Raw genomic sequence first — 26,229 nt, forward strand, 5'->3', positions numbered from 1 at the left:
TCGGACCCTGCCTCGACGTGGCGAGACCTGCCGTGGCGAGACCTGCCGTGTCGTTCGACCCTGCGCTCGCCCGCACCGAGCTGTTCCTCCCCACGCCCCTTCTTCCCCTGCATGCCGCCTCGTCCATGTTCGGTCTCGAGCCCGCCTGAGGTCGTCGGAACCAACCGATTGCCTCGACACAAACGAGCTGACAAGGCGCCCCAGACCACGACCAATCGTGATTCCCACCGCCCTCGCTCACCATGGGCTTGTCAAGCGTCCTCGCCGCTTCGGTCCTGGCCCTCGGCCTCCTTTCCCCCGCCGTCTCGGGCAAGTGCGTCAAGCGAAAGGCCCATGGCACGAACGAAACCGCCGTCCGCTGGACGAGCCACGAAAGGCACAACGCGGCGACCCTCGGCGCCAACGCTACGGCGCCGCGCAACGTGACGAAGCCCAAGCTCGAGCCCCCTGCGCCCGAGTCGACTGAGTGGTGGCTGTCCAACGTGGCCCGCAACGGCGCCCCCGCCTTCGGCGACGAGGCCTCCTATGCCGTCTTCCGCAACGTCAAGGAGTACGGCGCCAAGGGTGACGGTCGCACCGACGACACCGACGCCATCAACGCCGCCATCACGGCGGGCAAGCGCTGCGGCGAGGGCTGCGACTCGAGAACGACGGCGCCCGCCCTCGTCTACTTCCCCCCCGGCACCTACGTCGTCTCGAGACCCGTGATCCAGTACTACTACACGCAGCTCGTCGGTGACTTCAAGACGATGCCCACGCTCAAGGCCGCCCCGCACTTTGTCGGCATCGCCGTCATCGACTCGAACCCGTACGGTCCGGGCGGCGTCAACTGGTGGACCAACCAGAACAACTTCTTCCGCCAGGTTCGCAACTTCATCATCGACCTCACGGCCCTGCCCATGTCGACGGGCACGGGCATCCACTGGCAGGTCGCCCAGGCCACGTCGCTGCAGAACATCGTCTTCAACATGGTCCGGGACCGCGGCGACGACAACAGGCAGCAGGGCATCTTCATGGAAAACGGCTCCGGCGGCTTCATGACCGACCTGACCTTCAACGGCGGCCGCTTCGGCATGTGGGTCGGCAACCAGCAGTTCACGACGCGGAACCTCAGCTTCAACGACTGCGGCACGGCCATCTACATCCGCTGGAACTGGGTCTGGGCCTTCCACGGCATCTCGGTCAACAACTGCGGCGTCGGCATCGACATGACCAGCGCCGACCCGCTCCAGCTGGTGGGCTCCGTACTGCTCCTCGACAGCACCATCGCGAACACGCCCGTCGGCGTCGCCACCGTCTACGGCCCGAAGCGGGCCGAGGAGGGGACCCGCGGCACGCTCGTCCTCGACAACGTCGACGTGACGTCCAACGTCGCCGCCGCCGTCCAGGACGGCGCGACGAAGCGGACGATACTCGAGGGCGGCGGCGTCATCGCCTCGTGGGCCCAGGGTCGCTCCTACAGGGGCGCCGACGGCTCCCCCGGCCAGGGCCCCCGGCCCAAGGCGAGCAAGCCCGCGGCGCTCACGGACTCGGCCGGCAGGATCGTCACCAAGAGCAAGCCCCAGTACGGCGACGTGCCTGCTTCCCGCTTCGTCTCCGTCAAGGCCAGCGGCGCCGTCGGCGACGGGCGGACGGACGACACGGAAGCCATCCGGGCCGTCTTCGACAAGGTCAAGGCCGATGAGATTGTCTATTTCGACCACGGCGCCTACGTCGTCACCGACACGGTCCAGGTTCCCGCCAACGTCCGCGTCGTCGGCGAGATTTGGCCCCTCATCCTCGCCGGCGGCAACGCCAGCTTCAAGGATCAGCACAACCCCAAGCCCGTCTTCCGCGTCGGCAACCCCGGAGACGTGGGCGACGTCGAGATGCAGGATCTCATGTTCGAGACGCTCGGCCCTCAGCCGGGCGCCATCCTGATGGAGTTCAACGTCGCCGGCAAGACCAAGGGCTCGGCCGGCCTCTTCGACGTGCACTTCCGCGTCGGCGGCACCGCCGGCACCGGGCTCCAGTCCGACAGGTGCGTCAAGACGCCCGAGCGGACGACGGTGCCCGACCCGGCCTGCTTCGGCGCCTTCATGCTCATGCACGTGACGGCCTCGGCCAGCCCCTACCTCGAGAACGTCTGGTTCTGGGTCGCCGACCACGAGCTCGACCTGGCCGACCACGCGCAGATCAACATCTACAACGGCCGCGGCGTCCTCATCGAGAGCACCAAGGGCGCCTGGCTGTGGGGCACGGCGTCGGAGCACAGCGTCCTGTCCAACTACCAGCTGACAAAGGCGCGCAACGTGTACATGTCGGCGATACAGACGGAGACGGCCTACATGCAGGGCAACCCGGATGCGCGCGTGCCCTTTGCGACCAACGCCGCCTACTCGGATCCCGACTTCTCGCAGTGCACGACGGAGAGGTGCGCGCGCACGTGGGGCGTGCGCATCCGGGACTCGCGCGACATCTTGATATACGGCGGTGGCCTGTACAGCTTCTTCGACAACTACAAGCAGACGTGCGTGAACGCCAACGACTGCCAGGACGACGTGATCGCCGTCGACGGGTCGAGCGTCAAGATGTTCGCCATCAGCACGAAGGCGAGCGTCTCCATGGTCACGCTCGACGGCAAGGCCGCCGTCCTGGACAGGGACAACAGGAACAACTTTTGCGCCGCCGTGGCCGCGTTTGAGACGTCGTAGAGCGCCGATCGAACGGTGCCCGGCGGCAGCGTCACGGCCCCCGAGGCCGAAGGGACGAAGGCGACGGCCCTGACGGCCCCGACGGCCGATGGGCGTGCCGCGCGGCCGGCTCTCTGCGGCTCCGCGATGAAGACGACGACGGTCTTCGTCACGGCGTCCCCGATTCCCTGAGGATGCGGAGTGCCAGGTTGACGGGTGCAGGTCGAGGCGAGGCAGACTAGGCCGCCCGCGACGATTCCACGACGCGGCATCCTCGGTTTCCTTTGGTTCTCTGCTTTATTCTTGTTCCCCAGCATAAGGCTGAGGGTCTTTGTGCTTTTGTTTTATGACATGTAGCGCCGGCCAGTTTCGCTCGGCAGGAGAGCCGAGCATCGGAGGCGATGGGGAGGAAGATTTGTTCGCGCCGCGTTCTCTCGACAGCTGTACAAATGTAGGGCACGTTTATAGATATTTGATGGTCCGTCTACGACCGAGCTACTGAACGGTTTTGGTTTCCTGAAGCCTAGGACATGCGCCTCAATGAGTGGGCAGTGGATGTTGCACTTTGTCGCTTTGCGATACCTGACGCGCTGTGCGGCAGCGCTCTCTATACGGAGTGCAACTGCATGTGCTTCGCCCTCGCAATCAAAAGGCTCTGTGATGCAGCGCAAAAAATAATACTATATCCGGCAAGAAGATGGCAGGGAAGGGAAAAAAGAACAAATACTGAGACATGGTTTTTTTCATGGGGACGCCCTCGGCTGCTGTCTCGGAACGAGGGTGAGTGCTCCCCCTTTCTTGACCCAGCACGGAGGCCCCTGCTCACGAGCAACCCGCAAATGTTGCGATGCTAGCCCGTTGGAGGAATCGTAATTCGTTAGGTTACTCTAGTTTTGTCCTTTTCCTTGTTTTAGATCTGTTTCTCGTATTGGTTCACTTCTAGTCGTGGTTTCGTGTCTACTTGTTGCGTTTCTCCTATTATTTAGCTTGACTTCCTCTTGTTGGTAGTTGAACTCCTCTTAAACCTCTCTTGATAGCAATGGTCAATCACGATGAATGGATAAGCTTTCAGAACTTAATTGAGAAATGATAGAGCTTAATTTAGAGGATAGAGTAGTATAAGAAGTAGGGCATCTTGTGCAGGTCGCTATCGCTATATCTGTTGGTCAAGTATTCGTTGCAGCAGCAGCAGCTAGAGTTGCTGGAGCTGTTCGATCTGTATCTGCTGCTACTATTGTTGCTGATGGAAAACCTGCCGGAGCCGCCTCTGACGTTACTGCTGTTGGAGGCGCTGTTATTGCTGCTGGATCCGCTCAAACTGCCAATGCTACTGTCGTAGTTTCTGTCGTAGCTGTCTCCGGTGCTGCTGGATCTGCTCAAACTGCCAATGCTACTGTCGTAGTTCCTGTCGTAGCTGTTTCTGGTGCTGCTGGAGCCGCCGCCGCCGCTACTATCGTTCCTGCTGGAGGACCCATTGGAGCCGCTCGAGCTGCTGGATCTGCTTAAGCTGCTGCTGCCGTCAGAACTATTGCTGGAGCTGCTGAAGCTACTGCTAGAGTTGTTGTTGAAGCTACCACTGGAGCTGCTGCTGAAGCTACCGCTAAGGCTGCTGTTGAAGCTACTGCTAGAGCTGCTGCTGAAGCTACCGCTGGAGCTGCTGCTGAAGCTACTGCTAGAGCTGCTGCTGAAGTTACTGAAACTGCTGGATCTTCTTGATCTGCTGCTGGATTTGTTCCTTCTCATACTGATAGCATTGTTGCTGGTGCTGGCGGTGGTGTTGCTGGCGGTGGTGCTAATAGTCGGAGTGCTGGAGCTGCTGACGCTACTGGAGCTGGTGTTGGTGACGGTGATGACGTTGATGTTGTCGTTGGTGTTGATATTTGTGATGGTGATGGCGGTGCATTAGTGTTGGTATTGGTAAAGTTGGTGTGTTGGTAATGTTGTTGGTGATGGTGTTGACGTTGGTGTTGGTGTTGGTGTTGATGTTGGGGTTGCTGCTGCACCTGCTCCTGCTCGGGCTGCTCAAGGTAATACCATGATAGAATATCTAGGGTACAGGATATTCGATATCTCCTTGTTCAACTCTTATGTATTAGTATTGCAACTGCTTTGTTTATTCTGGTGAGACATTAGAACCATGGATTGCCATAGAACCAACAATGCAGCCAACAAAGAGTAAAGTTGTTGGAGGTGAGGGGCAGAGCAGAGTTGCAATACTGAAATGTAACCATTCAATGCAACTCTACGGAGTACTTACATGATGTTATATCAGACTTGTAAGTGCACGGCGCTTAGGTAGCACCACCCCTGCTTTCGTTGCAAAGTACTCCGTATCAGGGTGTGAGTTGGCGCTTATATCTAGCCGAAGGCAACCTTCATTTTCTGGCCAAAGGGAGAGATCATGTAGCCGACATATCATGGACCATGCAAAGACTAGGTTGTTCCTACGAGGCGCATAAGTGGGTTAAGGATGCATTTCGTTCCACCATGATGATGTACCCACTGTTTAACGGTTTCCATATCCGCTGGTTTGTCACAGCAAAGGCAATCATATATAGCGAGACAGATCAATGAGGATCGGAGCTTGAATCAGAGGGCAGAGTATAAGATGGCGTGTTGCGTAGAGCATCTTGGTAGAGGCTGCTGCTGATGCCGTTTGTTGTTGGAGGGGTTTCTTGGGCTGTCCGAGCCGCTGCTGAAGCCGTTGATGCTAGAGCCGTTGCTATGACTGCTGACTGCTACCATTGCTGATGCTATTTATATAGTGAGCTGCTTCTGGAACTGCCATTAGACTGGGGCTGTATGGCTTGCTGCTGCGGCTGTCGACGATGATTTTGCTGCCGCTGTTGATGTCTCCGGTGCTGAAGCAGTTGATGCTAGAGCCGTTGCTACGACCGTTGACTGCTACTATTGCTGTTGCTATTTGTTATTGTGTGCTGTTTCTGGAACTGCTGTTAGGCTGTGTGGTATGGCTTGCTGCTGCGGCTCTCGAAGATGATTTTGCTGCCACTGCTGATGTCTCCGCTGCTGCGACAGAACCGATGTTGTGATATGAGATCCAGAATAAATCTCATTCGACATAAAATGCCAGAGGCCTTTCTGAGCCTGCCATGAGTGCGCAAGCTGCTTGGATTCGTCGACAGTCTCGACATTTCAGCCTTCGTTTCTGTAGGTCTCCAATGCCAACATATTTCTCGTCAGGGTTGATTTCATTGTAAATAGATTGCCGAGGCATTGACAGATCAACTGGGGCTTCATGGGTACGCCGTCCTCCCCGATCAAGCGGGGGGTCAGGAGGGGGATTGCAGTGGCAGAAGCCATGATCGGATAGGTATTGAGATACGAACTCGATGCTAAGGTGTTGACAATGATGGGTTGACTGATTGATTGACTGAAGAAAGGGATTAAGGGAGCAGTGAAGATTTTTCTTCCCTTCCATTGTAGTAATGAAGGTGCAGAGGGGAGGTACGCCATGGCCGACTTGTCTGCATGCACTCCTCCCGTTCCTGCCATTTTCAGCTTCATCCCCACGAGCCAACATTTATTGCCTGCAACACCTACATTATGATGGCCTTCTTTATCTTATAATTCTTTCTATTTTTATACAGCAGATTTTCGTTTTCTTCTCCCCTCGGGGCCTCTGCGGCGAGCTTGGCCTTCAGCGGTCTCCGTCCCTCAAGGCCGCATCCGCATGACGATGGCCTGATTTGACCGACTTTATTCAAGAGGCAGGAGAAACAATCATAGGACTTGCGTACTTGTATGTACATGCACGGTGTGCTTAATACTACAATCACGTGATTGCCACTTGATGAGTAGACTCTACTGCATGAGGCAGACATGATATTGTTGGGCATATATGCCTACAAGAAAGCATACACAGTGTTTCCCGGAGTCCACGGCCCTATACTCATCTGCCGTCCGGGGCAAGCATATCGTCGCACGCCAACGCACTGTACACAAAAGATGACGAAAACTGGCGGTCAATGGCATTGCTGTCGGCTATCTGGCCATGAGATCCGGGGATGTGGGCGACGAGCACACTACGGGCAGAGAGGTCCAAAAGAGAATGCGCGAAGCGGTGGACAAGAGCGAGACAGGGCTCGTAGCGAGAATTATTCATTCGATTGTAGATTACACGGATGGCGATCATCAGATGCGGGTGATGAGCAAGTCGATCGACGTACACGGCTTCTCCTCAGTCCTCGTCGAAGAGGGCGTAGAGGATGGTGGGGAACTGTGGCAAGGCCTCGTCGGTCAGCAGGAGCATCATCATCATCACTCGCCGCGATCCCGGCTATGGAGACGCAGGCAAGCAAGGGCGGAGGGAAGCGTGACGCACGACGGTAGCGAGCAGCATGGCGGGCGGCCAGTGGCAGAGCTTGACGACCTCCTCCATCCAGACGGCGGCCGTGTCCCCCTTGAGGCCGGCCGCCTCGTGAGCGAGCGTGAGGACCCAACGGGTGCCCCACCACGCGTTGAGCGCCTCGGAGAAGAGGGTGATCCAGATGCTGGAGAGACCAAAGTAGATGAGGGTCGTCTGTCGGGGGCCCAAGCGGTCGGCGAGCGGCCGCGTCTTGCCGTTGCCGGACGCGAACGGGTCCGATTGCAGCAGCAGGCCGGCGGCGAGGACCATGGTGCCCTCGACGCAGAATTGAATGTGGGCCGTCAGGGCGAGGCGGGGGTAGGGCGTCATGGGGACAACGAAGCCGAAGAGCAGACCGAAGGCGATGAGGCCGCAGCCGTGCCGGAGGAGGTGCAGAGTGACTCGACATCGGGGTCTCGGCGGCGCCGCGGGCGTGCCCTTTGCCGATGTTGTCGTCGCTGAGGGCGCCATTTCGGTGACGGAGAGGGGAGGGTGAAGGTGCACGTATGAATGCGAGGTGATGATGAAGACGAATGATTTGTTGGCCGTCGTCGAGGATGCAGTTGGGAAAGCGGTTGTTGATGCGGTTGGTGATGCGGCTGGTGATGCGGCTGGTGATGCGGCTGGTGATGCGGTTGGTGATGTGATGATGACGATGGCTTGAATGCACATCATTCGGGGGGAGGAAAGACGGCTTGCGCTCACTGGGGGCAATTGACTTTGTTTTATACGTACTGCGCATGTGCAATAAAGAGCAGCAGTTGAAGAGTACAGGCCGCTATACGAAGCAAAACACATGGCAGATGCTTGACGCCACAGGTGACGACCATTCCAACGAGAGACTCGGGCGTTTGGCCATTGGGGTGCCGAGTGCCGGGTGCAGACAACTCCTCGAAGACGGCTCATAGGACCGACTCGGATGCGCCCATTTGCGCCCAGTTGCGCCCAACTGCGTCTAGTTGCGCCCGTCGCCTCGTTTGTTGCCCTCAAGGGACGTACGACCATACGAGGTCGACCCGTCGGGATGGACCCAAAGCTTCGCACGACATTTCATAGAATACAGTGCTGGTTGTCGACGCTCTGGTCTATCGATGCCGCAGCTTGCTGCTTGTCCGGCACACCCGACTGCTCCGTCGAAGGCCGGCGACATGGTCCGCCGGAGCCTCTGCCTGCTTCTCCCGTCTCTGCGTCTGCCGATTCTCCTGCTTCTGTTGTGGCACCGCCTTCTTCTTCACCGTCCTCACCGGCTTCGTCTTCTTCATCGGCTTCGTCTTCGTCGTCGTCGTCCTCTTCACCACCCTTGTCGTCTCCATCTGGCCTGCCTTCGTCGCCTTCCGTCTGGCCGCCTCTCCATCGTCCATCACCACCTCCGTCTCCGCCTCCGGTCCTGTCGCTTTCCGTCCTCGTGCTCTGTTCTCCTCGTGACGGTTGAGGAAGCGGTGTATGGTCCTGTGATCGAGCACCCTCTCCTCCTTGTCGCCGGCTCCTGCTTTGGCCGTTTTGGGCCAGATGTAGCCATAGAGCTTGGAGTGCCGCTCGCAGCGCGGGCACGACGCCCGTGTGACGTAGGCGTTTTGCTGCACGAAGAAGTTGGTGCAGTTGGTGCACTTGACCCATGCCATCTCGGGCTCCGACAGCAGCAGCGGCGTGAGCACGTAGTCGCCGCGGGTGCGGTGTCGCGCCGGCGGCGTTGTCTGCTTGATGAATACCCGCCGCGTGTACTTTTTGACCCGAGCCTTGACCTGCTGCACAATTGCCTCCTGCGATTCCACGACCGCTTCGACCGAATCCTCGGCCGTCTCGATGCTCGCCATGGCGATGCTTGCCCTCTCCATCTCCACCTCGGCCGGAATGGCGGGGGCGGGGGCGGGGGCGGGTGTTGCCTCCTCCATGGGCGGGTTGAGGATCGAGTCGATCGACATGGCCGTCATCCTCGTCGTCTCCATCACCGGTGCCGCCTTGTCCGCGCGCGGCTCCATCTCTGGCTGCGACGAGGGCGGCGACCGAAGTTCCTGAACGCTTTCGGGAGATGGTGGCCCGAGAGCGGCGGCCGCTGTGCCCTCGTCGTTCCCCTCGCCCACGGGCGGCGATGTGGCATCGTCCATGACCCGGTCTGGACTCTCCTTCTCCGGCGACGTCGCATCCGTCTCCGCCGCCTCTCCGTCCCCGCCAATGCAGGAGGCCGCGGCGTAGCTGACGGAGCTCCCGCGCGAGGCCGCCGTTTCGACGAGCGGTTGCACCAGATACCTTCGCCGCTTGGCCGGCGTCATCGGCGGCGTGGCCATTGCGTCGAGCCGTCGCTTTCGACCTCCGGGTGTCGCCACGCTCGGCGCCGGCGAGGAGGCCGCAGGCGAAGCCTCGTTGCCGTTGTTGCACGGATTACTCTTCCGTCTCGTTTTGTATATTCGCGGGCGGATGACGGGCGTCACCGACGACGTTCTCGACATGCTGCCTCCCATGCTGTCGTCTCGTCGCCGCCGGCGCAGCGAGTAGGCCTCGACCTTCTCGGCCTCTTCCACGCTGGGCTTGATGCCGACGGCGGACCCGGTCTCGGGCTCCCACCCGTTGCGCAGCTCGTTCTCGCACGTCTGGCAGAGGCACTCGCGGTTGTTCTCGCCAAAGTAGTTCTCGCCGTACGTCACCGTGATCTCCTCGCCCACCTCGATCGGCCGAGTGGCGATGATCTCGATGCCCGCCTGGCTCGTCGTCATGAGCTTCGCGTTGGCGTCGCAGTCGTGGTTGGCGAACCGGGCCGGCCCCATGAACAGGCTCGCGCACTTGCTGCGGGAGCTGAAGACGATGCTGAAGTCCTTCTTCCGCAACGAGATGTCCTTCTCCTCCTCGGCCGTCATGTTGACCTGGATGCCGGAGAGGTACTTGATCGACTCGTTGCGCTTGATGTACCGTCGGGCCGTCACGCAGGCCTCGTGGCTGACAATGGTGTATCGGTTCGTCGAGCTAATCTCCCACGGGCAATCAGGTAGGTATATCCGCAGATAGCGCCGCAGATGACGCCGAAAGTCCTCCTTCTCTCGCTCCGTCTTCAGGCTGTTGAGGAAGCGCTTGAGCCCGTCGGTGGCCAGCAGCCTGCGCTCACCCGCTTCCGTGTCCTTGTTGAGGACGAGCTCGTTCTGGATGATGTCGCCCATGGCCTCCTCGCGAATGCCGCGGGAGGGATGGTACGACGCTCGGTTCTTCGGGATCGTCGTCCAGTAAAACACCTGCGTGCGTCAGCTCCGATGGTGCGGCAGCCGTGAGCCTCCACTCGCCCGTCTTTCACTTACGTGGTCGACGAGCGCGTCCGTCAGCACGTCGTCGTAGGCGGCCAATTGAGCCAGCGTTAGCCGGGGCCGTCCCGCCGGGGCCGTCTTGCCCTTGGGCAGCGGCATTTCGACCCGAGCCAAGGAAGGGCAAGGGACCTCCGGTGAAGCAGGCTCGCTACGAGGCCCCTTTCGAGTCGTCGAGCCAAGCGGCAGCGAGATGATGTTCAATGGCGGATCTGGTTCGTTTCCCTGGCCGCTATGCTTCCTGACTCGAATTCCCCCGATGGCAGAAGCTGGCGAGACAGGGCTGTGGGCAGAAGGGCGAATGATGGCTTGCAGGATTCGTTTCTTGGCCTGAACAATGGCGGAGAGGAAATCGAATGGAGGAGCGAGATTGCCTTCCTCTGCCTCGAAAGCACGCAGGAAGGAACGGTAAAAAATACCCGAGGAATTATGCCATTCTCGAATAGAGCAGTGCAGGAAAGGGGCAGGAATGGGAAAGGAGTAATAGTAGATGGGTAGTAGCAGGTGGTGGGCAGCAAGACGATGAAGGCGAGAATCGCCCCCGGCTATGGTGCAGCCTTGAGAGCCCAGAAACACGAGGCTCCAGCTGGCCGGGGGACGATGTACTGTACTTACAGGGGCATGATTGGCGTGCATAGGACACCCTACGTTCCCCCCCCTCCAACCCCACTGCAATGCATACCAGCCATTTTGGAGGCTTCCACGAGCATGGCTGAGCACGGGTCATGGCACGTGACGAGCATCGAAATCTCAACACCATACTCCGTACCCTTCCAGGCATTCACCTCCATGTCGTGATATGCCGTGAGCCGTGTGGACATCCATCAAGCTTCTTCGCTCGCGCCACAGGCGGACGCCAGCATGATTCAATTAAAGGTAGGTTAGATGCCGGTGAGCGACCGGCGCCAGTTCGCCTTGGCGAGATGACGAGGAGTCGTCGGCTAACGGAGACCAACAAGACGATGCTGAACTGCATCGACAATTCGGGTGCCGCCCTCGTCGAGTGCGCCCTCGTCGTCGGTCAGAAGCGCCATGCTCGAATCGGTACGAACGATTGAATCCCCAGGCCCAAGCCTAGCACGCCGTCGCCGGCGGACAGCAGCGGCAAGGAATGGTGCTAACGGCTCATCCTTGCGTGCTCGAACAGGTGACCGCATCGTCGTCGTCGTCCAGGAGCAGCGCGGCGCCTCTTCGTCCGGCATGGCAGGCATCTCGGCCGCCGCCAAGGTCAAGCGCGGCGACGTCCGCCACGCCGTCGTCGTTCGCACACGCTACCCGACGCAGCGCCGCGATGGCTCCGTCGTCCGTTTCGACGACAACGCCTGCGTCCTGCTCAACAAGTCCGGCGACCCTGTCGGCTCCCGCATCAACGGCGTCGTGGGCGCCGAGCTGAAGCGCAAGAAGTGGAGCAAGATTCTCTCCATGGCCCCGATGCAGGCATGAAGATGATCAAGCTCTCTCGGGCAGGACTAGGCACGAGGGCAAGGCACGGCCACCGAGGCCGGGGCAGGCACGGCATCGATGCGTGTGGCGGCCCGATGTATGATGGAAAGAACCTGTAGACTACATTCGTGCACCTTTGGCATTTTCGAGGCGTCGGAGCGGGTAGCTCAAATCCCCATGGGAACTGAAGCAAAAACACATCATGGCGGGTAGCTCAAATCCCCATGGGAACTGAAGCAAAAACACATCATGGCATTCAAGGAGTTAAGTAGAGTGCAGTGGTGCGTGCAAGTGTGTCGTGATTTTGATGAAGCTAAATAAACAAAGAAAGAGCAACAAGTCTCCATCCGGCTCAAGACAGCGCATCCAAGCTGCTTGGCCGTGTTGGACGATGCAGCCCACCATACGCCAATCCGGCCATCCCCAAACGCCGCAATGAAAATGCATGCTCGCTCCGGCCATGTTATCCCTGTCCGCCAACATGGGTATCGATGCGGAAACATATCAGTCGAAGATGTTGCCGCATTCGCAGCAAACATAAAACAATTTCTTTCACCCGCGTTAGCCATGTCCAATTACGGCGAGGAGCCTGCCACTCGTCCCAAACACGCGAGATGTGGTGGTGCACGTATCGGGTGGAGCTTACCATTCCCGTCTCGGCACTTCGCTCCTGAGACTGGAAGAAGACGGCCTCCTCATGGTTGCACTTGGGACACGTCTTGTTCGACCGAGGGAGCTGTAGCGTAAGAAATTCACGTCAGCCTGCACCTGGGGAAAGACAAAGTCAATCTGACAGCCAGCACAAGCATCTCGAACCTGCTACATCCCTCGGATGGCAGCACTTGCTCTACCCGCCCAAGGGAAATGCAGCCTGTCGTGGCATGCCGGTGCCGCAAAATGTCGACGGGTTTCGCTGCTGGCCCGGTCCAGTCCGATCCGCCCCATCCATTGCCGTCGTCGTCTGTCGAAATCGAGAGCGTCGTTTGTTGGAGGGTATGGCGCGTCTAGAATTTGACGTCCATGGAGTTGTAGAAGGCGTCCGAGAGCCATCGGTAGCCTTGGCTCGCGTGGCCGAGGACATGGCCGGGGGACACCTCATGATGCCGGGTGATGGAAGCAGGAGGCGAAGAAGCGTCGGCGGTTGTGCTGGCGCCATGGGTCGAGAGGACGTAAGTGAACGCATCGTGCACGTCGTGACTGTTGGCAGGTGCCCGGTCGGTCTTGCGCACGCCGGACTGGATCCCGTTGGTCGTGGACGCCCTGGACGTTTCGTGGTTCGGATCGAGGTTGACGTCGTCGTCGACGAGGTCGTCCCAATCCAGGCCGCTCTCGACGTCGTCGTCGGGCAAGGCACCGCGGACGACGAGGAATGCACACTCGGCATAGGCGGCGCATTTCACACATGTGATGGGAAAATCGCAACCAAGGCACACGAGCGGGGCTTGACTAACCGTCGGATCCGAGGCCACGTCCTGCGTCACGCCGGCCGTCTCGCCGGCCGAGTTGTTGAGAATGTTGCGGAAGACGCACGTCGACTGCGCGTTCTCCGTGAACTGGCAGGTGCGGCAGGTGAACTTGAGCTCGTGGGCATGCTCATCCTCTTGGGGATACAGCATGTTGGAGCATTCGGAGCAGAAGCGGAAGGTGATTTGCTCGAGCGCCTTTGGAGCGTCCTGGGACGAGGTAGACTGGGGGGAAGCCATGTCGATGTCGTCGTCGTCGTGGGCAGGATGTCCAACGAAGGAGGGAAAGATGAGTCGATGTTATCCGAAGACGACAAAATGCCTGGGCGCTAGTCCCGACTTGTACGTCTTGCGGAGGCGAGGCAGTAAGTAAGTACAAGGTACTTGGTGTCGTCTGGTGCTGGTGGGGCGTTGTGCTGGTGGGCACGGCATTCATTGGACGATGAGGATGTGCATTGTGCATACTCCGTACTCCGTACAAGTACAACTACTTGCACCTGCCGTACAAGTACTTGTGCAACTACAAATACTTGCGACTAAAACCAAGTACTGTAAGCAAGTCAGTAAGTACAGTAAGCAAGTAGTTCTGTACATGTACTTGCAAGTACTTAAGTACGTGTATTCCTAGGGTGTTACTCCGTAATCCTGCACAGTAAGTTTGCAAGTGTCTTGCGTACCTACAGTACGGAGTTGTTTTACACATCCAAGTACTTGAACTGGGAGTGCACCGAATGTCCTGTGCTCTCGTGCAAGCATCTAATATAGTACTTGAACATTAGTGTACTCAGTACTCCGTCGATGGAACCTGTTTTGGGTGCAACTACACTCACTGTTCTCCGTACTTGTGCTTGCTAGGTACTTACCTAGTACACTTGGGCACAGTGCACTGCCCGCCTCACCTCGAACTGAGGTGAATAGCAATGCAAGTAAGTGCATGAACCGTAGACGCTTTGTTCAAGCTGCCTAGTAACCAGCCAGTAATTTGTAATATGCAAACCTTAAGTCCCGCTGGTGAGTAGGCCAGTAACCAAATGTACAAGTGCTCCTAGAATGGCTTCGTGCTTGGTGCCTCTGGGGCCTCTTCCGTGCCACCTGCTTGCTTGGAGGAATCTAGCACGACAGGTATGCCGAAACGTGCGTCCCCTCGAACCTCGATGGCGACAGGAAGGATGAGAGGATCGTGCTACCAAGTGTGCATACTACGTACGAGCTTGTGCATGAGTGTGGAAATATATCCTGCATTCATGTACTTTGGTGCGAGCACAACATGGGGTATTTGTATACGGAGTACGGAGTATGGGTAGCGTGCTTGCCATGGACAGGTAGGCCGTGCTACAGCGCACTGTACTTACTGTGCTTACTAACACCAACAGTAGGCACAGTAAAATGCCAAGATAATGTGCTCGAAATAGCATCGCCAGCTTACTGCACCCGTACCCTGCCAACCGCTGGTGTCTGTCTCATGGCAACCCGAGCGACTGAACAGGCGGCCACAAGATTGCCCACATCGACCCGCCATCGACCGATTCGACACAGACACAATCGTTCGTACCTTTGCGGTGCGCACATGACCCTCCTCCTCGTCCTTCCGAGGGCCAACAAAGGCAAAAAAAAAGGGTCATGGTCACACGCGTCGCCCCCCCCCCCAGCGCTCGCCGTTGAGATGCGCATTCGCACTGTACGTGCATGTACTGTACTTGCAAGCAGTGCACCGTGACTGCTCGGAGACCAGTACTTACTTACTGTACTTAAGTACTGCTTTTAGTTGCACATGTACGGAGTATTGTAGTTGTACTTATGGGACAAGTGCTCATTAGTACGGAGTAAAAGTACCTAGTACATTTACAAGTAAGCACTTGGGTGTAACGGAAGTACTCTCAACTCCGTACATGTACTTACTTGTACACCCTCAACTACAGCACAGTACACCTGTGGCCGTTGCAAGCCCCTCACCAACGCCCAAGTGTCCCAGACATCTACTGTACTAGGTAAGTAAGTAAGGTACTGTAATTACAAGGTTCGTTATCGAGAGTGTTCACCCAAGTACTTGTCTTGTACTGCATGTACAGTATTGCAAGTACGTATGTACAGAGCATTACTGTTTGGTTGTGTACTAGCTCAGTACAGTACATGCCGGTACCTATCAGATAGGCGTTCTTGTCTGCAAATACAAGTACTTTCAAGTAAACCCACGTTAATACCTGTCCAAGAACAGTGCGCTCGCCTGCACACAAACTGTACAGTACTTGCAATGTGCAGAGTTACAAGTATTAATACCACTCTCCTCCAACTGTACTTGCGTGTACTCCGTACAGTGCACAAACTGTTATACTTGTACGGAGTACGCAGCACATCGACATCTACTGTGCAAGAGTACAACTACTGTACAACCAAGTACACCTACAAGCATGTACACGTACTGTGTTCTCCGTACTGTACATGAGCTGCAGCAAGGCCCGCCAGTGGCAAGCTGCACGTCATTCCCCAAAACGAGAGCTTTCCCAGCATCCACTTCCACCACACCGCAGAAGCTGGCTCCCCCCCATCCTCACCTCGTCCTCCCCCTCGGCCGTCCGACCCAAGCACCATCCTCCCGCCTCGCAACTCTTCTCTCGCCGTCCCAGTCCCCATCGTCCCGTCGTCCTCGTCGATTCAACCTCCCCCCCTCCGCCGCCCGCGACACGACACGGCCCATACGCTCGCCCGCACCTGTCTGGAAACGTCGTCTGCCGCCCATCGCCAATGGTAAGCTCTCCGGCGCGGCTTCCGTCACATGGCCATCCGTCTGGCTGACCGGTCGCAGGCTGACACAGGTCTCCCCCCGAACTGGGAGGTCCGCCACTCCAACTCCAAGAACCTGCCCTACTACTTCAACTCGGTGGACAAGGTCTCCCGCTGGGAGCCGCCTCAGGGCACCGATACCGAGAAGCTCAAGCACTACATGGCCGCCAACCACAGCGCCGGCTCCGGTTCCGCCGCCGTCCCGGCCGGGTCCGAAGGCAAGATCCGCGCCGCTCACCTGCTCGTCAAGCACCGCGACAGCCGTCGACCGAGCAGTTGGCGAGAGGTATGATGGCTCGGCCCCTGCCCCCACCTCGACCGACGACTGCGATGCGATGCGATGCAGCGTCGCGGCCGTGGCAGTGTCGCTGACGGCTGACCATGACAGTCCGAAATCACCCGCTCCAAAGAAGAAGCCATGGCCATCATCCAAGTTCACGAGCAAAAGATTAAGTCCGGCGCCATCTCCCTCGGCGACCTGGCCCCCACCGAGTCCGACTGCTCCTCGGCCCGCAAGCGCGGTGACCTTGGCTACTTTGGCCGAGGCGACATGCAAAAGGAGTTTGAGGAGGCCGCCTTTGCCCTCAAGCCGGGCGAGATGAGCGGCGTTGTCGAGACCGCCAGTGGGTTGCATCTCATTGAGAGGTAGGCCATCTTGTCGAGCACCGTCCCCGCTTGCCCCCCCCCCCCCCCACCTTCGGCAGCTGACATCCATCAGGTTGGAGTAAAAATCATATATGCCAACAATGTTCGAGTAAAATAACAGCCCTTTGATTTTATTTATTTCGTCGTCGAAGCCAACCACCCGGATATTGTGACTCAATTCATGGCGCTCATCTGTCCTTGCCCCGAGATATACATCCATCGCAGCGCTCATGCTCAGTCTGCCTTTCCGCTTCATATCGTTTCCGCTGCGAAATCAAAACCGGTCCAAGCCATCGCTTTCTTTGGCAGCTTGCAGATCGCTGCCTCGTTGGCTCCGTGAAACATGTCTAATGCCGTACTCTCCCATGTCTTCAAAAACGGCGCCGTGTACCAGCACGGCGCCGTTCGCTTGCCCCCTTTTCACCACTCCTGCTCTCCCACCCGCCTTCAACGCTCGGATAGCCGGAGAACGAGGTTGCGGAACGGCTCTACCGTCGTCAGCACCACGGTCAAGACGCCAAATACCGTCATGGACAGCGCTGCGTATGGGGCGGCATGGCTGCTCGTTTCGTACAGGTACGATACTCCCATGGCTGCGCCGTTGATGCCGATCGTCACACCAGCCGCAGTCGTCACCGGATCGTCGTCGTCTTCGCCGTCATTCTCGACCGTCAAGCCTTCCATCTTATTTCGAACCGACGGAGCTGGACGGCCAAGGGCCACCGACGTCCCGGATCCGCTCGACCCATCGCCCATTTCGCACGACGGCGATTCGCGCACCCCGAGCCTATCAAGCGCAATGGGATACATGAGCTGTCCTAGAATACCATTGCCAACCACCAGAAGCGCGTTGATGGCCATGTTGCCGCCCGTGGCCGACATGGCAGGCTTTGCCAAGGCCAGCGTGGTGCTGCGGGCGGCAAAGGCCAACACCTCGGCCGGCGCGAGCCCGATGGAATGCGCGGCCAGGACGGATAGGAAGACGTTGCCGGTGGCCGTGGCCGTGCAGAGGACAATGGTGACGATGCCTGCCCCGCTAAAGACTTGCCGACGGCATTCGTAGAGTTTGAAGCCCCACGTCAACATGCCGCACTCAAGGACGGAGAGCGCGGCGTCTCCGGCGCCGAACCATGCCGATCGGTGACCCGACACGGGCTCATCCGTCACCTTGGCCGTCCACAGAGCGTATAGAGGTGTTCCGCCGCTCAGCGTGTCCAGGACATGCTCTAGGCCGTCGCCCTGCACTGCTGCCTTGGCTCTGGTGTATGCCACCAGCAAAAGGCTGGTCGCCAGGACGGGGTTCATGGCCGTCGTCAAGACGCCCTTTGTCCGCATCGTCGTCGCCAAAAGCGACGAAGATTTGAACGACCGTTGCAGTCGCACGGCCGAGATCCAGACGAACAAGATGGCAAAGCCGTCGAGGAAGCGGTCGTCCTCGGCCACCGCTGCCAGTGGAAGGCCGATGGCGAGAAAGCCGGCGAGAGACAAGAGGATGGTGCAGTTTGCCAACAGGAAACGAGCGAGCCAAGACTTGCGAAGCCGATGACGTCGCGTTTCGGGCGCAGGTGAGACTGTGTCATGGACGGATGCCGACCAGGATGGTGACAGGCTGCTGGACGAACAATCGCTTCCCCGGCAAAAGCGCAAGCCGTACGGGATGGCTGCTTGCGAGCATGATTGGGCCTCATCCCGCCTCGTTCTGCTTGGCCGTCGCCCAATGGCGCAGAGGGTAACCGAGCGAACAAGCCGAGACTTGAGCCTGCCGACGACAGCAAGGACAAACACCGACAGCAGGAAAACGGCGGTCCAAGACACGACATTTGTCAATACTGCCCACGTCAGCAAATGATAATTTCGTGAGCAAGGACGCCATACCAAATGTGCCGATGACGCAGGCAACTTCGTGACTGCTCAGATGTTTTCTGCCGTCCATCATGACGATTGGTATCGTGAATCCGACACCGAGATTGGCATTGATCAAGTCAACCTGCATGTCGGTGAGCATCCATGGCCCGCGTACGTCCTACCGGTGTTCGGCACCACACGCACCTTGGACATGATGGTTTGCTGATATAGGGCATCGAAACAAGGGAAAATCCAGGCAGCGAGGACGGCAGCCGAGAATACCAAGACCATGCCGAGGACGGAAGCGAGAAACTCGAGGCGCGCCGGAGCAAGGGCACGACTCAGGCCCCAGATGACGAGCTCGCTCGCCAGACAGATGGCGGCGAGGGTGACAAAGTCAAACATGTGGCATAGCGGATCGAGGAAGCGCTCTCGCCACCGGCCCGGGGACTCGACGGCCGTTGCGTTTTCTAGACGAGACATTTGCGGAAACAAGCGAGAGAAGTCGTGCAGGCTGAGACGGATCGACTCGTCCGAACGAGACCGGCGGGAAGCGTTTCAGACAGCGAGCAAGAGCCGACGGACTATTTCAAGGAGGATTCGTTGCGCTGTTCATTGTGTGACGTCCATCCGCTCCGACATGTGCCGCAGGGTCATCGAGTGCTGCAGCATTCCCCGGGGAGGGGGATTGAAGCAGCACGGCTGTGTTGTGCGGGTCTGAACGACTGCCCTTCCCATGAACTCACTGCAACACGACCGGGCTGACAGGCGGCCCGTGATGGTGGACTCGTGCGCCATGAAGGAGACAAACGACAAGGAATCGCGGTTGAGGCATTTGATGGGTCATGGAATGGGAACTAGGCGGTCGTCATACGACGCCGCGGGAAGTACTTTCCGGTTCCCGGTAGGAACACCCTGTATACGGCTCGAACTGTAGCAGAACGTCGGACGGGAGCCCGAATATGAATTAGATCTTTTCCCGAGAGGTTGGTTGGTGGAAGACTCGAGTTGATAGGCAACCAGTGTCGCAAGTCGGGGGACAAAGTCGACCAGTCGGGTTGGAACCGCAGCAGGGCGACGGCCACCAGCGTCTGAGCTTCATCGGGTCCAGATGCGAAGCAGAAGAGATTCGCTGATTGTAACCGTCCGGCTGACAAGCTGTGAGCATTCGCGGGATGCAAGAGAGGGAACTTGGCTCGGACACGCCCCATGCACCGGAACTTGACGACAGTAAGGGGGCGAGAGAGGGTGGTCTCCCCGTTCACGACATGAACCTTGCGACACGTTGGACGATTCTAGCCGGCCCCAGGAAACGACGCTTCACAGGACTCGAACGGTAGGACGACGATTCGAGACTCACCGTGCTGATTCAGGCTTCTGTCGGCCCAGAGCCAGTAGGAGGTGGTTTGTGGGTCGCTACTCCGCCATCTTCTCCATTCACAAGAGGCCGGGGGAAAAAAGAATAGGAGTATATATCGCATAATAATAGATGGATGATGCCGTGAGGGTGGATGGTGAAGGATACGATGAAAAGGACCGACGACGTTGGATTGATGCTGTCGTCAGATGCAGGTGGCGGTGGTGCTCTGACTGTGATTCGATGCTGACTTTTGCTACTGTTCAGTACTAAGTTGGTCCTTTTGTGCACGACTCACACCCCTAATCTTGCCTTGGACAGGGCCTCGGTTCAGCAGCTTCAGCGCTCACATCCGCTATTTCCAGCCACCATCCTGGCAAGGCCCAGGCCTCAGAACCCCCTGTACTTACAGTACAGTTACGGATATTACAGGCACAACTTACCTGGCGCTCCTACAAACCACAGTACATTTTCAGTACGGAGCCACTGAGTGACGCACCAAGCAACACGACTTCATGCTATCTATCCATACACAAAAATCTACGACGACAATTGCGCACTCGCACACACTCGCACACACACACACACACACACACACACACACACACACAACACGCCACCACTCACTCGCGCAGGTGCCGTCATCGAGATTTGACGCAGATCGTAGCTGGCACAGAAGCAGCATGCAAAAGTGTGCATGTGCATACGCCAGGCGTCGTATGTAAAGCCATCCGCCCCCCCCCCCTGGCCCTGCCTTGCCATCATCTTGAAGCACAACCATCATCGACATCGACAGCTCGTGCGACACCGCCTTCGCCCGCGACCCAACCACGGTCATCCGCGATACGCCACTCGCTTCTTCACAGGCTCAGAATGGACACGCAAGCAAGGGATCAAGCTGAGACGCTGCTGCTCCACGCGGCCAGCGCCTACGGCCTCCGGGTGGGTCGGCACGACGTACGGCGCGCTCTCGTCGCCGATTCAGGTGCTGAGCTGGCCACCTGGGCTGCGACGCATCTTGTTCCCGAGACGCTGCTGACGGTTGATGAACTGAAGCTGTGAGTGTAGATCGTCACACGCCTCACCTTGACTCGGCATCCCGGTCGGGAATCGGGACGTGGACGTCGTCTCGAGAGGGCTGACGAATGCCTCACCAGGTACACAAAACTGGACAAGAATGGTGACGTCGATCGGCTGGCGGCCTTGCATAGCCTCGAGGAGGTGCAGGCTGTGAATGAAGATGACCTCACAGTCGCGATTCACGAGCTCGAGCGATCGACACGAAGCATCATGGACCAGACGGAGAGGCTGGGCCGCCAACAGGAGTCGCTGCGCCGCATCGTTGCCACTCGCAGTGAAAGTGAAGGCAGGAGATGTGAACTGGAGCAGGCGAGGCGTCAAATTCTTGAAGCTGAAAACCGTCAGCTTGCCGATGAGGTCGGTCATGGCAGCCATGGCGTAGTCATCATTGCCGTGAGCTAATGCTACGCATAGGTCGACGGGCTCTCGCGGAGTCTCGACCTACGCCTGTCTTATCTTGAGCGGCAAGCCATCGATGCCGGCCCCGTCCTCGAACAGGCTATCAGTGATGCACTTCAATCCGATGACGAGCTTCTTGTCCGCCTGCAAAGGCGTGCCCAGGAGCTCGATCAATCAGACGTGGATGACGCGCAGTCGATGGTGGACAAACTGCGAGACGGTTGCACACGGTGAGTCCAATGTCGTACCCGGCTACGGGCTCGTCACTGACGCTGCGTAGCCTAATCAACCTTACCGCGGAGGCCATTCACATCAAGATGGACACGGCATACTTGGATGCGCTAATGACGACGGAAGAGTCCCCCGAGATGGATGCAGCGGTCACGGTGGACAAAGCAGAGGCCCTTCGGCAAGAGATTGAGTCTCTCTACTCTGAGATCTTGCCCGTCGCCCAAATGTCAATCCATCAGCAGCACCTCGAACCTGCCATGGAGTTGGTGAAGGAGCGCAAGGGCCAGAGCCTCGATCGTACCGCCGCGGCACTCACATTTGTACGCCACCTCGCTCGTCGCATTTTGCCATGCTCGATCACTGACCCAGGTAGATGAATGACGCGCTCGACCATCTCCAAGGTCGTCTGCATAGTCTTGGAAGGCGCGCCGAGGCCCACGTGTCTCACCAAGTCGCCTGCTCAGCCCTCACGTCTGCGGCACGGGCTGAGATGACGACAAGCATCGAAGGAGCCAAACAGGCCTCCGTCATCAGGAACCCGTCCCCCATTCGCATGCAGATGCATCCAGCCGACTCCCGCAGCCGCCGCAGGTCGTCAGGTGTACCGGAAGAACCACCACTCGAGGCCCTGTATCGGCAGCTGGCCCTGTCAGCTACGCTATATGAGGGAGATGGGAAGCAGCAGAGAGCGACTTTGGCGAAAGCGCTAAAACTCCGAACGAAGAAAAGCGTAGATGTTTCACATGCTACCCAAGAGAGTTTCGAAAGCAGCACCATGACGCACGTCAGGGACGCGAAGCGTGCCATTCAACTCTTGCACGACAGTCTACTTGCGGAGACACCATTTGGTCTTGTTCATCTGGCCGACCCCGGCATCGAATCGTCCATTTCCGTCTTGGAGCAAGAGGTCAACAAAGCTAGGGGGAGGGTAGAGGCTGTTGATGGGCAGAAATCCACGGCGATGAGTGAGAAGAGAAGGCAGTTTATTGACCGATGGGGTTCATAGTTCAGTTAATGCCATCGACTGAGCCTCGGTTGAAATCACGGAACGAAGCACCGACAGGGTCCATCTGTACCGTACAGCGGATCCTATCCTGCATGTCCCCCATGGGCTTCATATCCCTCTTATCTCCCATCGTCCTCCAGCCACATACATCGGGTGCCCGAGGGGATAATCAGAAATAGACTGGAGTCGCGGTTTCGTCCGCAACGAGGATTCATTCCAGCTCCTGTCGAACCATGAACTCGCAGGAATCGTTCTCCCGCCGCAGCTTGGACATGGCGTCGTCGTGAGAGATGTCGAGGTACGCACGCTTCTTTTTGAACTCAACTATGTTTCTGGCACGATAGCTCAAGGCGTCCTTGTTGCATGCTCCAACGAGGTTAGGTTACAGCATCGAAATACCGAAACGACTCCCGGATATTGGAAGCTCGAGCAGTCCAGCTGCCGTACTCTCTCTCTGTTGGGCTGGTCGGACTGAGACAAGTGGCCGAGTGCAAGGAACAGGTCCTCATCGGACATTCCGTGATACTTGTAGCTCAGATTGGTCAGAATTATGATTGTTTACGGATTGATGACGCCTCGCTGGATCGGTGCTGAGGGTTATAAGAAAATGGCCACGCAAGCACTGTGACACATTAGCTTGAGAGGCTCACAGAAGCCAACCTACTCGGAAGCGCTGTTTCGACTTGTTGTGAGCACGATGTAATGTTTATTGACTGTCATGTTGTTGCTGCTCCTTGTGTACGTGAATTAAGCGATATATGGGTTCACGGGGGGAGGGGGGGGGAGTGCCTTGCGTTCCGCAGATTACCCCTCAGCCTCGCACCCATGTGTCTCCCACAACTGAGTGCGAATACTGAGAGTACACATCAACAGCGACGTTCTGAATTGGTGCCGAATATCACCAATTCGTATCAGCGAGGCAACGATTTGTCGTATTTGTCTTGCTGGAAACACAATGCGTGTGTCCACCGGCTGCCAGTACAAGTCCTTTTGCTTCGTCGGATACGAAAGAAAACAGAAGATGCATTTGCATGTTACCAAGAGATCACAACATAACGTAGCTATTTCATATTTCAACTATTCCTATTCTTAAGCCGCCTAGGCCTAGACCTAGACATGATTAGAAAGCAAAAGTCTCATGTAAAAATTACTGGCTCGAATGGCCCTGAAGAAAACGACGATTAACTGATTGTGGTATGCATTATAAAACCCCCTCCTCACAGGGCAACAGCAAGAGCCCAGAAGGCACCAAAGACACAAGCGACGAGACTCATCTCATACTTGCCGGCCGAAGCAGTAACAACCGGGGGAGTCGGCTTCGCATCACCAGCCGGTTTCTGGCTGTTGATGGGCTCGGGGGACTCGTCCGAGTCGCCATCGCCCGACTCCTCGCCATTGCTGGGCTGCTCACCCTTGCCGGGCTTCTCACCCTTGCCGGGCTGATCAACTTTGTTGGGATGATCGGCCATGCCGGGCTGCTCACCCTTGCCGGGCCGCTCACCCTTCGATGGCTGCTCACCCTTGCTGGGCTGCTCACCCTCCTCGGGCTGCTCACCCTCCTCGGGCTGCTCACCCTCCTCGGGCTGCTCACCCTCCTCGGGCTGCTCGCCCTCGGTAGGCTCCTCATCTTCGATGGGTTGAGGATGAATGCCGCCCGTGGGGAGAGGAAGGCCACTTGCGTTCGTGCGGGAAGGCTGAGCGCCTCCTGTCTGGGTAGGCTCGCGGCCCGTCTGGGTCGGCTCGCCGGGGCAGTTACCTCCACCAGGCGCGTTCGCACAGGCGCAAACCTTGGACGCTCCGGCGATGACGGAAGGAAGCGCCGCTGGCGGGCAGGCAGTGATGACGCATGGGACGAGAATCTCAGACAGAGACTTCTGTGCCGCCGGCTGGCACTGGCAGCTGTGATCATCCACCTTGCAGTTGACCTGGGGTGCGGCGCTAGTGAAGCAGGCCTTGGCGCAATCAGGCACGGCGGAACTGGCGACGGGAGCGCAGTCAGGCTTGGTGCCGGGCACGCAGCTGCTGCTTTCGCCCGTGGGCAGCGCCTTGGTGGTGGACGGGGCAGCCGTGGTGCAAGGAACCGTCTCGGTGGCGGGGACGCTAGGTTCCGTCACCGTGCTGCCGGGGTTCCTGGTGCTGGAGCAGTCACCGGCCGGAGGGGGAGCGGTGGCGCATGCGCAGACGCTGCCGGCTCCGGTGATGACGGCAGAAAGGGAAGCGGGCGGGCAGGCCGTCAAGACGCAGGGCAGAAGAATCGAGGACAACGACTTCTGCTTCTCCGGCCGGCACTGGCAAGCGTAGTCTTCGGCTCCGCAGCCAACCTGGGGGCTTCCTTCGGCAAAGCATCGCTGAGCACAGGTAGGAACACGTCCGGTGGCAACGGCCTTGCAGTCGGACGACTTGCCGGGGGTGCAGCTAGGTGCCTGCGTGGTGACGCTGGGGGGGGTTGTCGTTCCAGAGGTGGTGCTTTCCACGTCGGTAGCCTTGGAGGTGCTGCTTTCCGACGTTCCGGGCACGCTCGACGTGCTCGTCACCTTAGTGACGGTCTCGGTCGACGAAGGCTTGGGAGCCTCGCTAGAGCATGGGGTCGTAGGGTGTGCAGACACGCAGGAGCAGAGAGACTGGACGGCGGGGAGGACTTGGATTGCCGTGGCGAAGTCGCAAGCGCCGAGGACGCAGGTCAAGGCCTTGTTTTGAATGGCGTCGGCCGACCGGCAGCGGCAGCCATGATCGCTGCATCCCACGGCACTTCCGGCCGACAGGATGCAGGACTGCGCGCAGGATGGTACCTTGTCGGCCTCAGCCTTGCAGGGGAAACCAGGGTTGCAAGCGGGAGCCGTCGTGCTGGGGCCACCGGTGATGACGGCCTCCGTCGTAGAATGCACCGTCGTAGCAGGTTCCGTCGTCAAGGGCAGCGTCGAGCCGACGCCGGGGTTGGGAATGGGCGTGAGCACGGCGCTCGCGGGGCCGCTGCTCGTGAAAGTGACGACAGGAGGCGCCGTGCTGGCCGGTTGGCTGCTGCATTTCGTCGTCGGGGTCGCCACGACGCAATCGCAGAGAGCATTGACGGAATTCAGGACATCCATTCCTCCAAAGATGCCGCATTTGCTCGTGACGCAGCCGAAGGCGACTTTCCGGATGTCCGCCTTCTTGCTGCAATTGCACTGATAGTCGCCAGCCTCGCATTGGACAGCCACGGCAGCTTTGTCAAGGCATCTCTTGGCACAGCCAGGAACGGCGTCGGCCGACGGCTGGCAGGGGGAGACGGAATCGCAAGTGGCATAGACTGCCTGAGCTCCCAGGGCCAGGAGGCCCAATGTTGTTGAGGTCTTCATGGCGGAGACGAGGACGACGATGGGGGCAACTGAATGATGGATACCTGAGAAGCACAATCCAAACCGTCCAGGACATGCGAGGACGACTCATCGTTATATACGACGAAGGATCCGGGCGCGCCAGTCCACGTCGATGCAGCCTCTCGGTCCCGCTCACCGTCTCGGTGGCCACCATCCCTGCTTCCCTGCTTCCGTCCTCCGCCAGAGGCATCCATCGTACCGTCCTCCGCCGCTCGAGGCGAGAACGAGGGAGCTGAAGAGCGAGGACGGGCTCGGGCGGAACGTTGGCCACCATCGCATCCAACAGCGGCGTCCCATC

General features: G+C 58.4%; 10 protein-coding genes across 10 annotated transcripts; 4 read left to right on the forward strand and 6 right to left on the reverse strand.

Moving 5' to 3' along the window:
• Positions 1-242: 242 nt before the first annotated feature.
• DCS_03443 (putative beta-1,3 exoglucanase precursor) lies at positions 243-2,693 on the forward strand (the record flags this gene model as incomplete). The annotated part of the gene is made up of 1 exon (XM_040800762.1): positions 243-2,693. One exon carries the CDS (start codon positions 243-245, stop codon positions 2,691-2,693), a length of 2,451 nt encoding a protein of 816 aa, XP_040655795.1.
• A 1,080-nt stretch (positions 2,694-3,773) lies between these two features.
• On the reverse strand, positions 3,774-4,415 carry DCS_03444 (uncharacterized protein; the record flags this gene model as incomplete). The annotated part of the gene is made up of 1 exon (XM_040800763.1): positions 3,774-4,415. The coding sequence occupies one exon, from the start codon at positions 4,413-4,415 to the stop codon at positions 3,774-3,776; it is 642 nt and encodes a 213-aa protein (XP_040655796.1).
• A 2,455-nt stretch (positions 4,416-6,870) lies between these two features.
• Positions 6,871-7,710, reverse strand: DCS_03445 (uncharacterized protein; the record flags this gene model as incomplete). The annotated part of the gene is made up of 2 exons (XM_040800764.1): positions 6,871-6,969; positions 7,015-7,710. 2 exons carry the CDS (start codon positions 7,708-7,710, stop codon positions 6,871-6,873), a joined length of 795 nt encoding a protein of 264 aa, XP_040655797.1.
• Positions 7,711-8,123: 413 nt separating this feature from the next.
• Positions 8,124-11,116, reverse strand: DCS_03446 (uncharacterized protein; the record flags this gene model as incomplete). Its single annotated transcript, XM_040800765.1, has 3 exons — positions 8,124-10,259; positions 10,323-10,930; positions 11,008-11,116. The coding sequence occupies 3 exons, from the start codon at positions 11,114-11,116 to the stop codon at positions 8,124-8,126; spliced, it is 2,853 nt and encodes a 950-aa protein (XP_040655798.1).
• A 171-nt stretch (positions 11,117-11,287) lies between these two features.
• DCS_03447 (50S ribosomal protein L14) lies at positions 11,288-11,768 on the forward strand (the record flags this gene model as incomplete). The annotated part of the gene is made up of 2 exons (XM_040800766.1): positions 11,288-11,369; positions 11,473-11,768. 2 exons carry the CDS (start codon positions 11,288-11,290, stop codon positions 11,766-11,768), a joined length of 378 nt encoding a protein of 125 aa, XP_040655799.1.
• Positions 11,769-12,772: 1,004 nt separating this feature from the next.
• Positions 12,773-13,471, reverse strand: DCS_03448 (RNA polymerase M/15 kDa subunit; the record flags this gene model as incomplete). Its single annotated transcript, XM_040800767.1, has 1 exon — positions 12,773-13,471. One exon carries the CDS (start codon positions 13,469-13,471, stop codon positions 12,773-12,775), a length of 699 nt encoding a protein of 232 aa, XP_040655800.1.
• Positions 13,472-15,670: 2,199 nt separating this feature from the next.
• Positions 15,671-16,661, forward strand: DCS_03449 (peptidyl-prolyl cis/trans isomerase; the record flags this gene model as incomplete). The annotated part of the gene is made up of 3 exons (XM_040800768.1): positions 15,671-15,976; positions 16,035-16,298; positions 16,401-16,661. The coding sequence occupies 3 exons, from the start codon at positions 15,671-15,673 to the stop codon at positions 16,659-16,661; spliced, it is 831 nt and encodes a 276-aa protein (XP_040655801.1).
• Positions 16,662-17,104: 443 nt separating this feature from the next.
• DCS_03450 (uncharacterized protein) lies at positions 17,105-18,985 on the reverse strand (the record flags this gene model as incomplete). The annotated part of the gene is made up of 3 exons (XM_040800769.1): positions 17,105-18,486; positions 18,533-18,644; positions 18,707-18,985. 3 exons carry the CDS (start codon positions 18,983-18,985, stop codon positions 17,105-17,107), a joined length of 1,773 nt encoding a protein of 590 aa, XP_040655802.1.
• A 1,747-nt stretch (positions 18,986-20,732) lies between these two features.
• DCS_03451 (uncharacterized protein) lies at positions 20,733-22,575 on the forward strand (the record flags this gene model as incomplete). The annotated part of the gene is made up of 5 exons (XM_040800770.1): positions 20,733-20,917; positions 21,017-21,296; positions 21,354-21,568; positions 21,619-21,889; positions 21,943-22,575. The coding sequence occupies 5 exons, from the start codon at positions 20,733-20,735 to the stop codon at positions 22,573-22,575; spliced, it is 1,584 nt and encodes a 527-aa protein (XP_040655803.1).
• Positions 22,576-23,792: 1,217 nt separating this feature from the next.
• Positions 23,793-25,910, reverse strand: DCS_03452 (uncharacterized protein; the record flags this gene model as incomplete). Its single annotated transcript, XM_040800771.1, has 1 exon — positions 23,793-25,910. One exon carries the CDS (start codon positions 25,908-25,910, stop codon positions 23,793-23,795), a length of 2,118 nt encoding a protein of 705 aa, XP_040655804.1.
• Between the last annotated feature and the right edge of the window lie 319 nt (positions 25,911-26,229).

This window comes from Drechmeria coniospora, chromosome 02 (genome assembly GCF_001625195.1).
Source record: "Drechmeria coniospora strain ARSEF 6962 chromosome 02, whole genome shotgun sequence".
Lineage (NCBI taxonomy): Eukaryota > Fungi > Ascomycota > Sordariomycetes > Hypocreales > Ophiocordycipitaceae > Drechmeria > Drechmeria coniospora.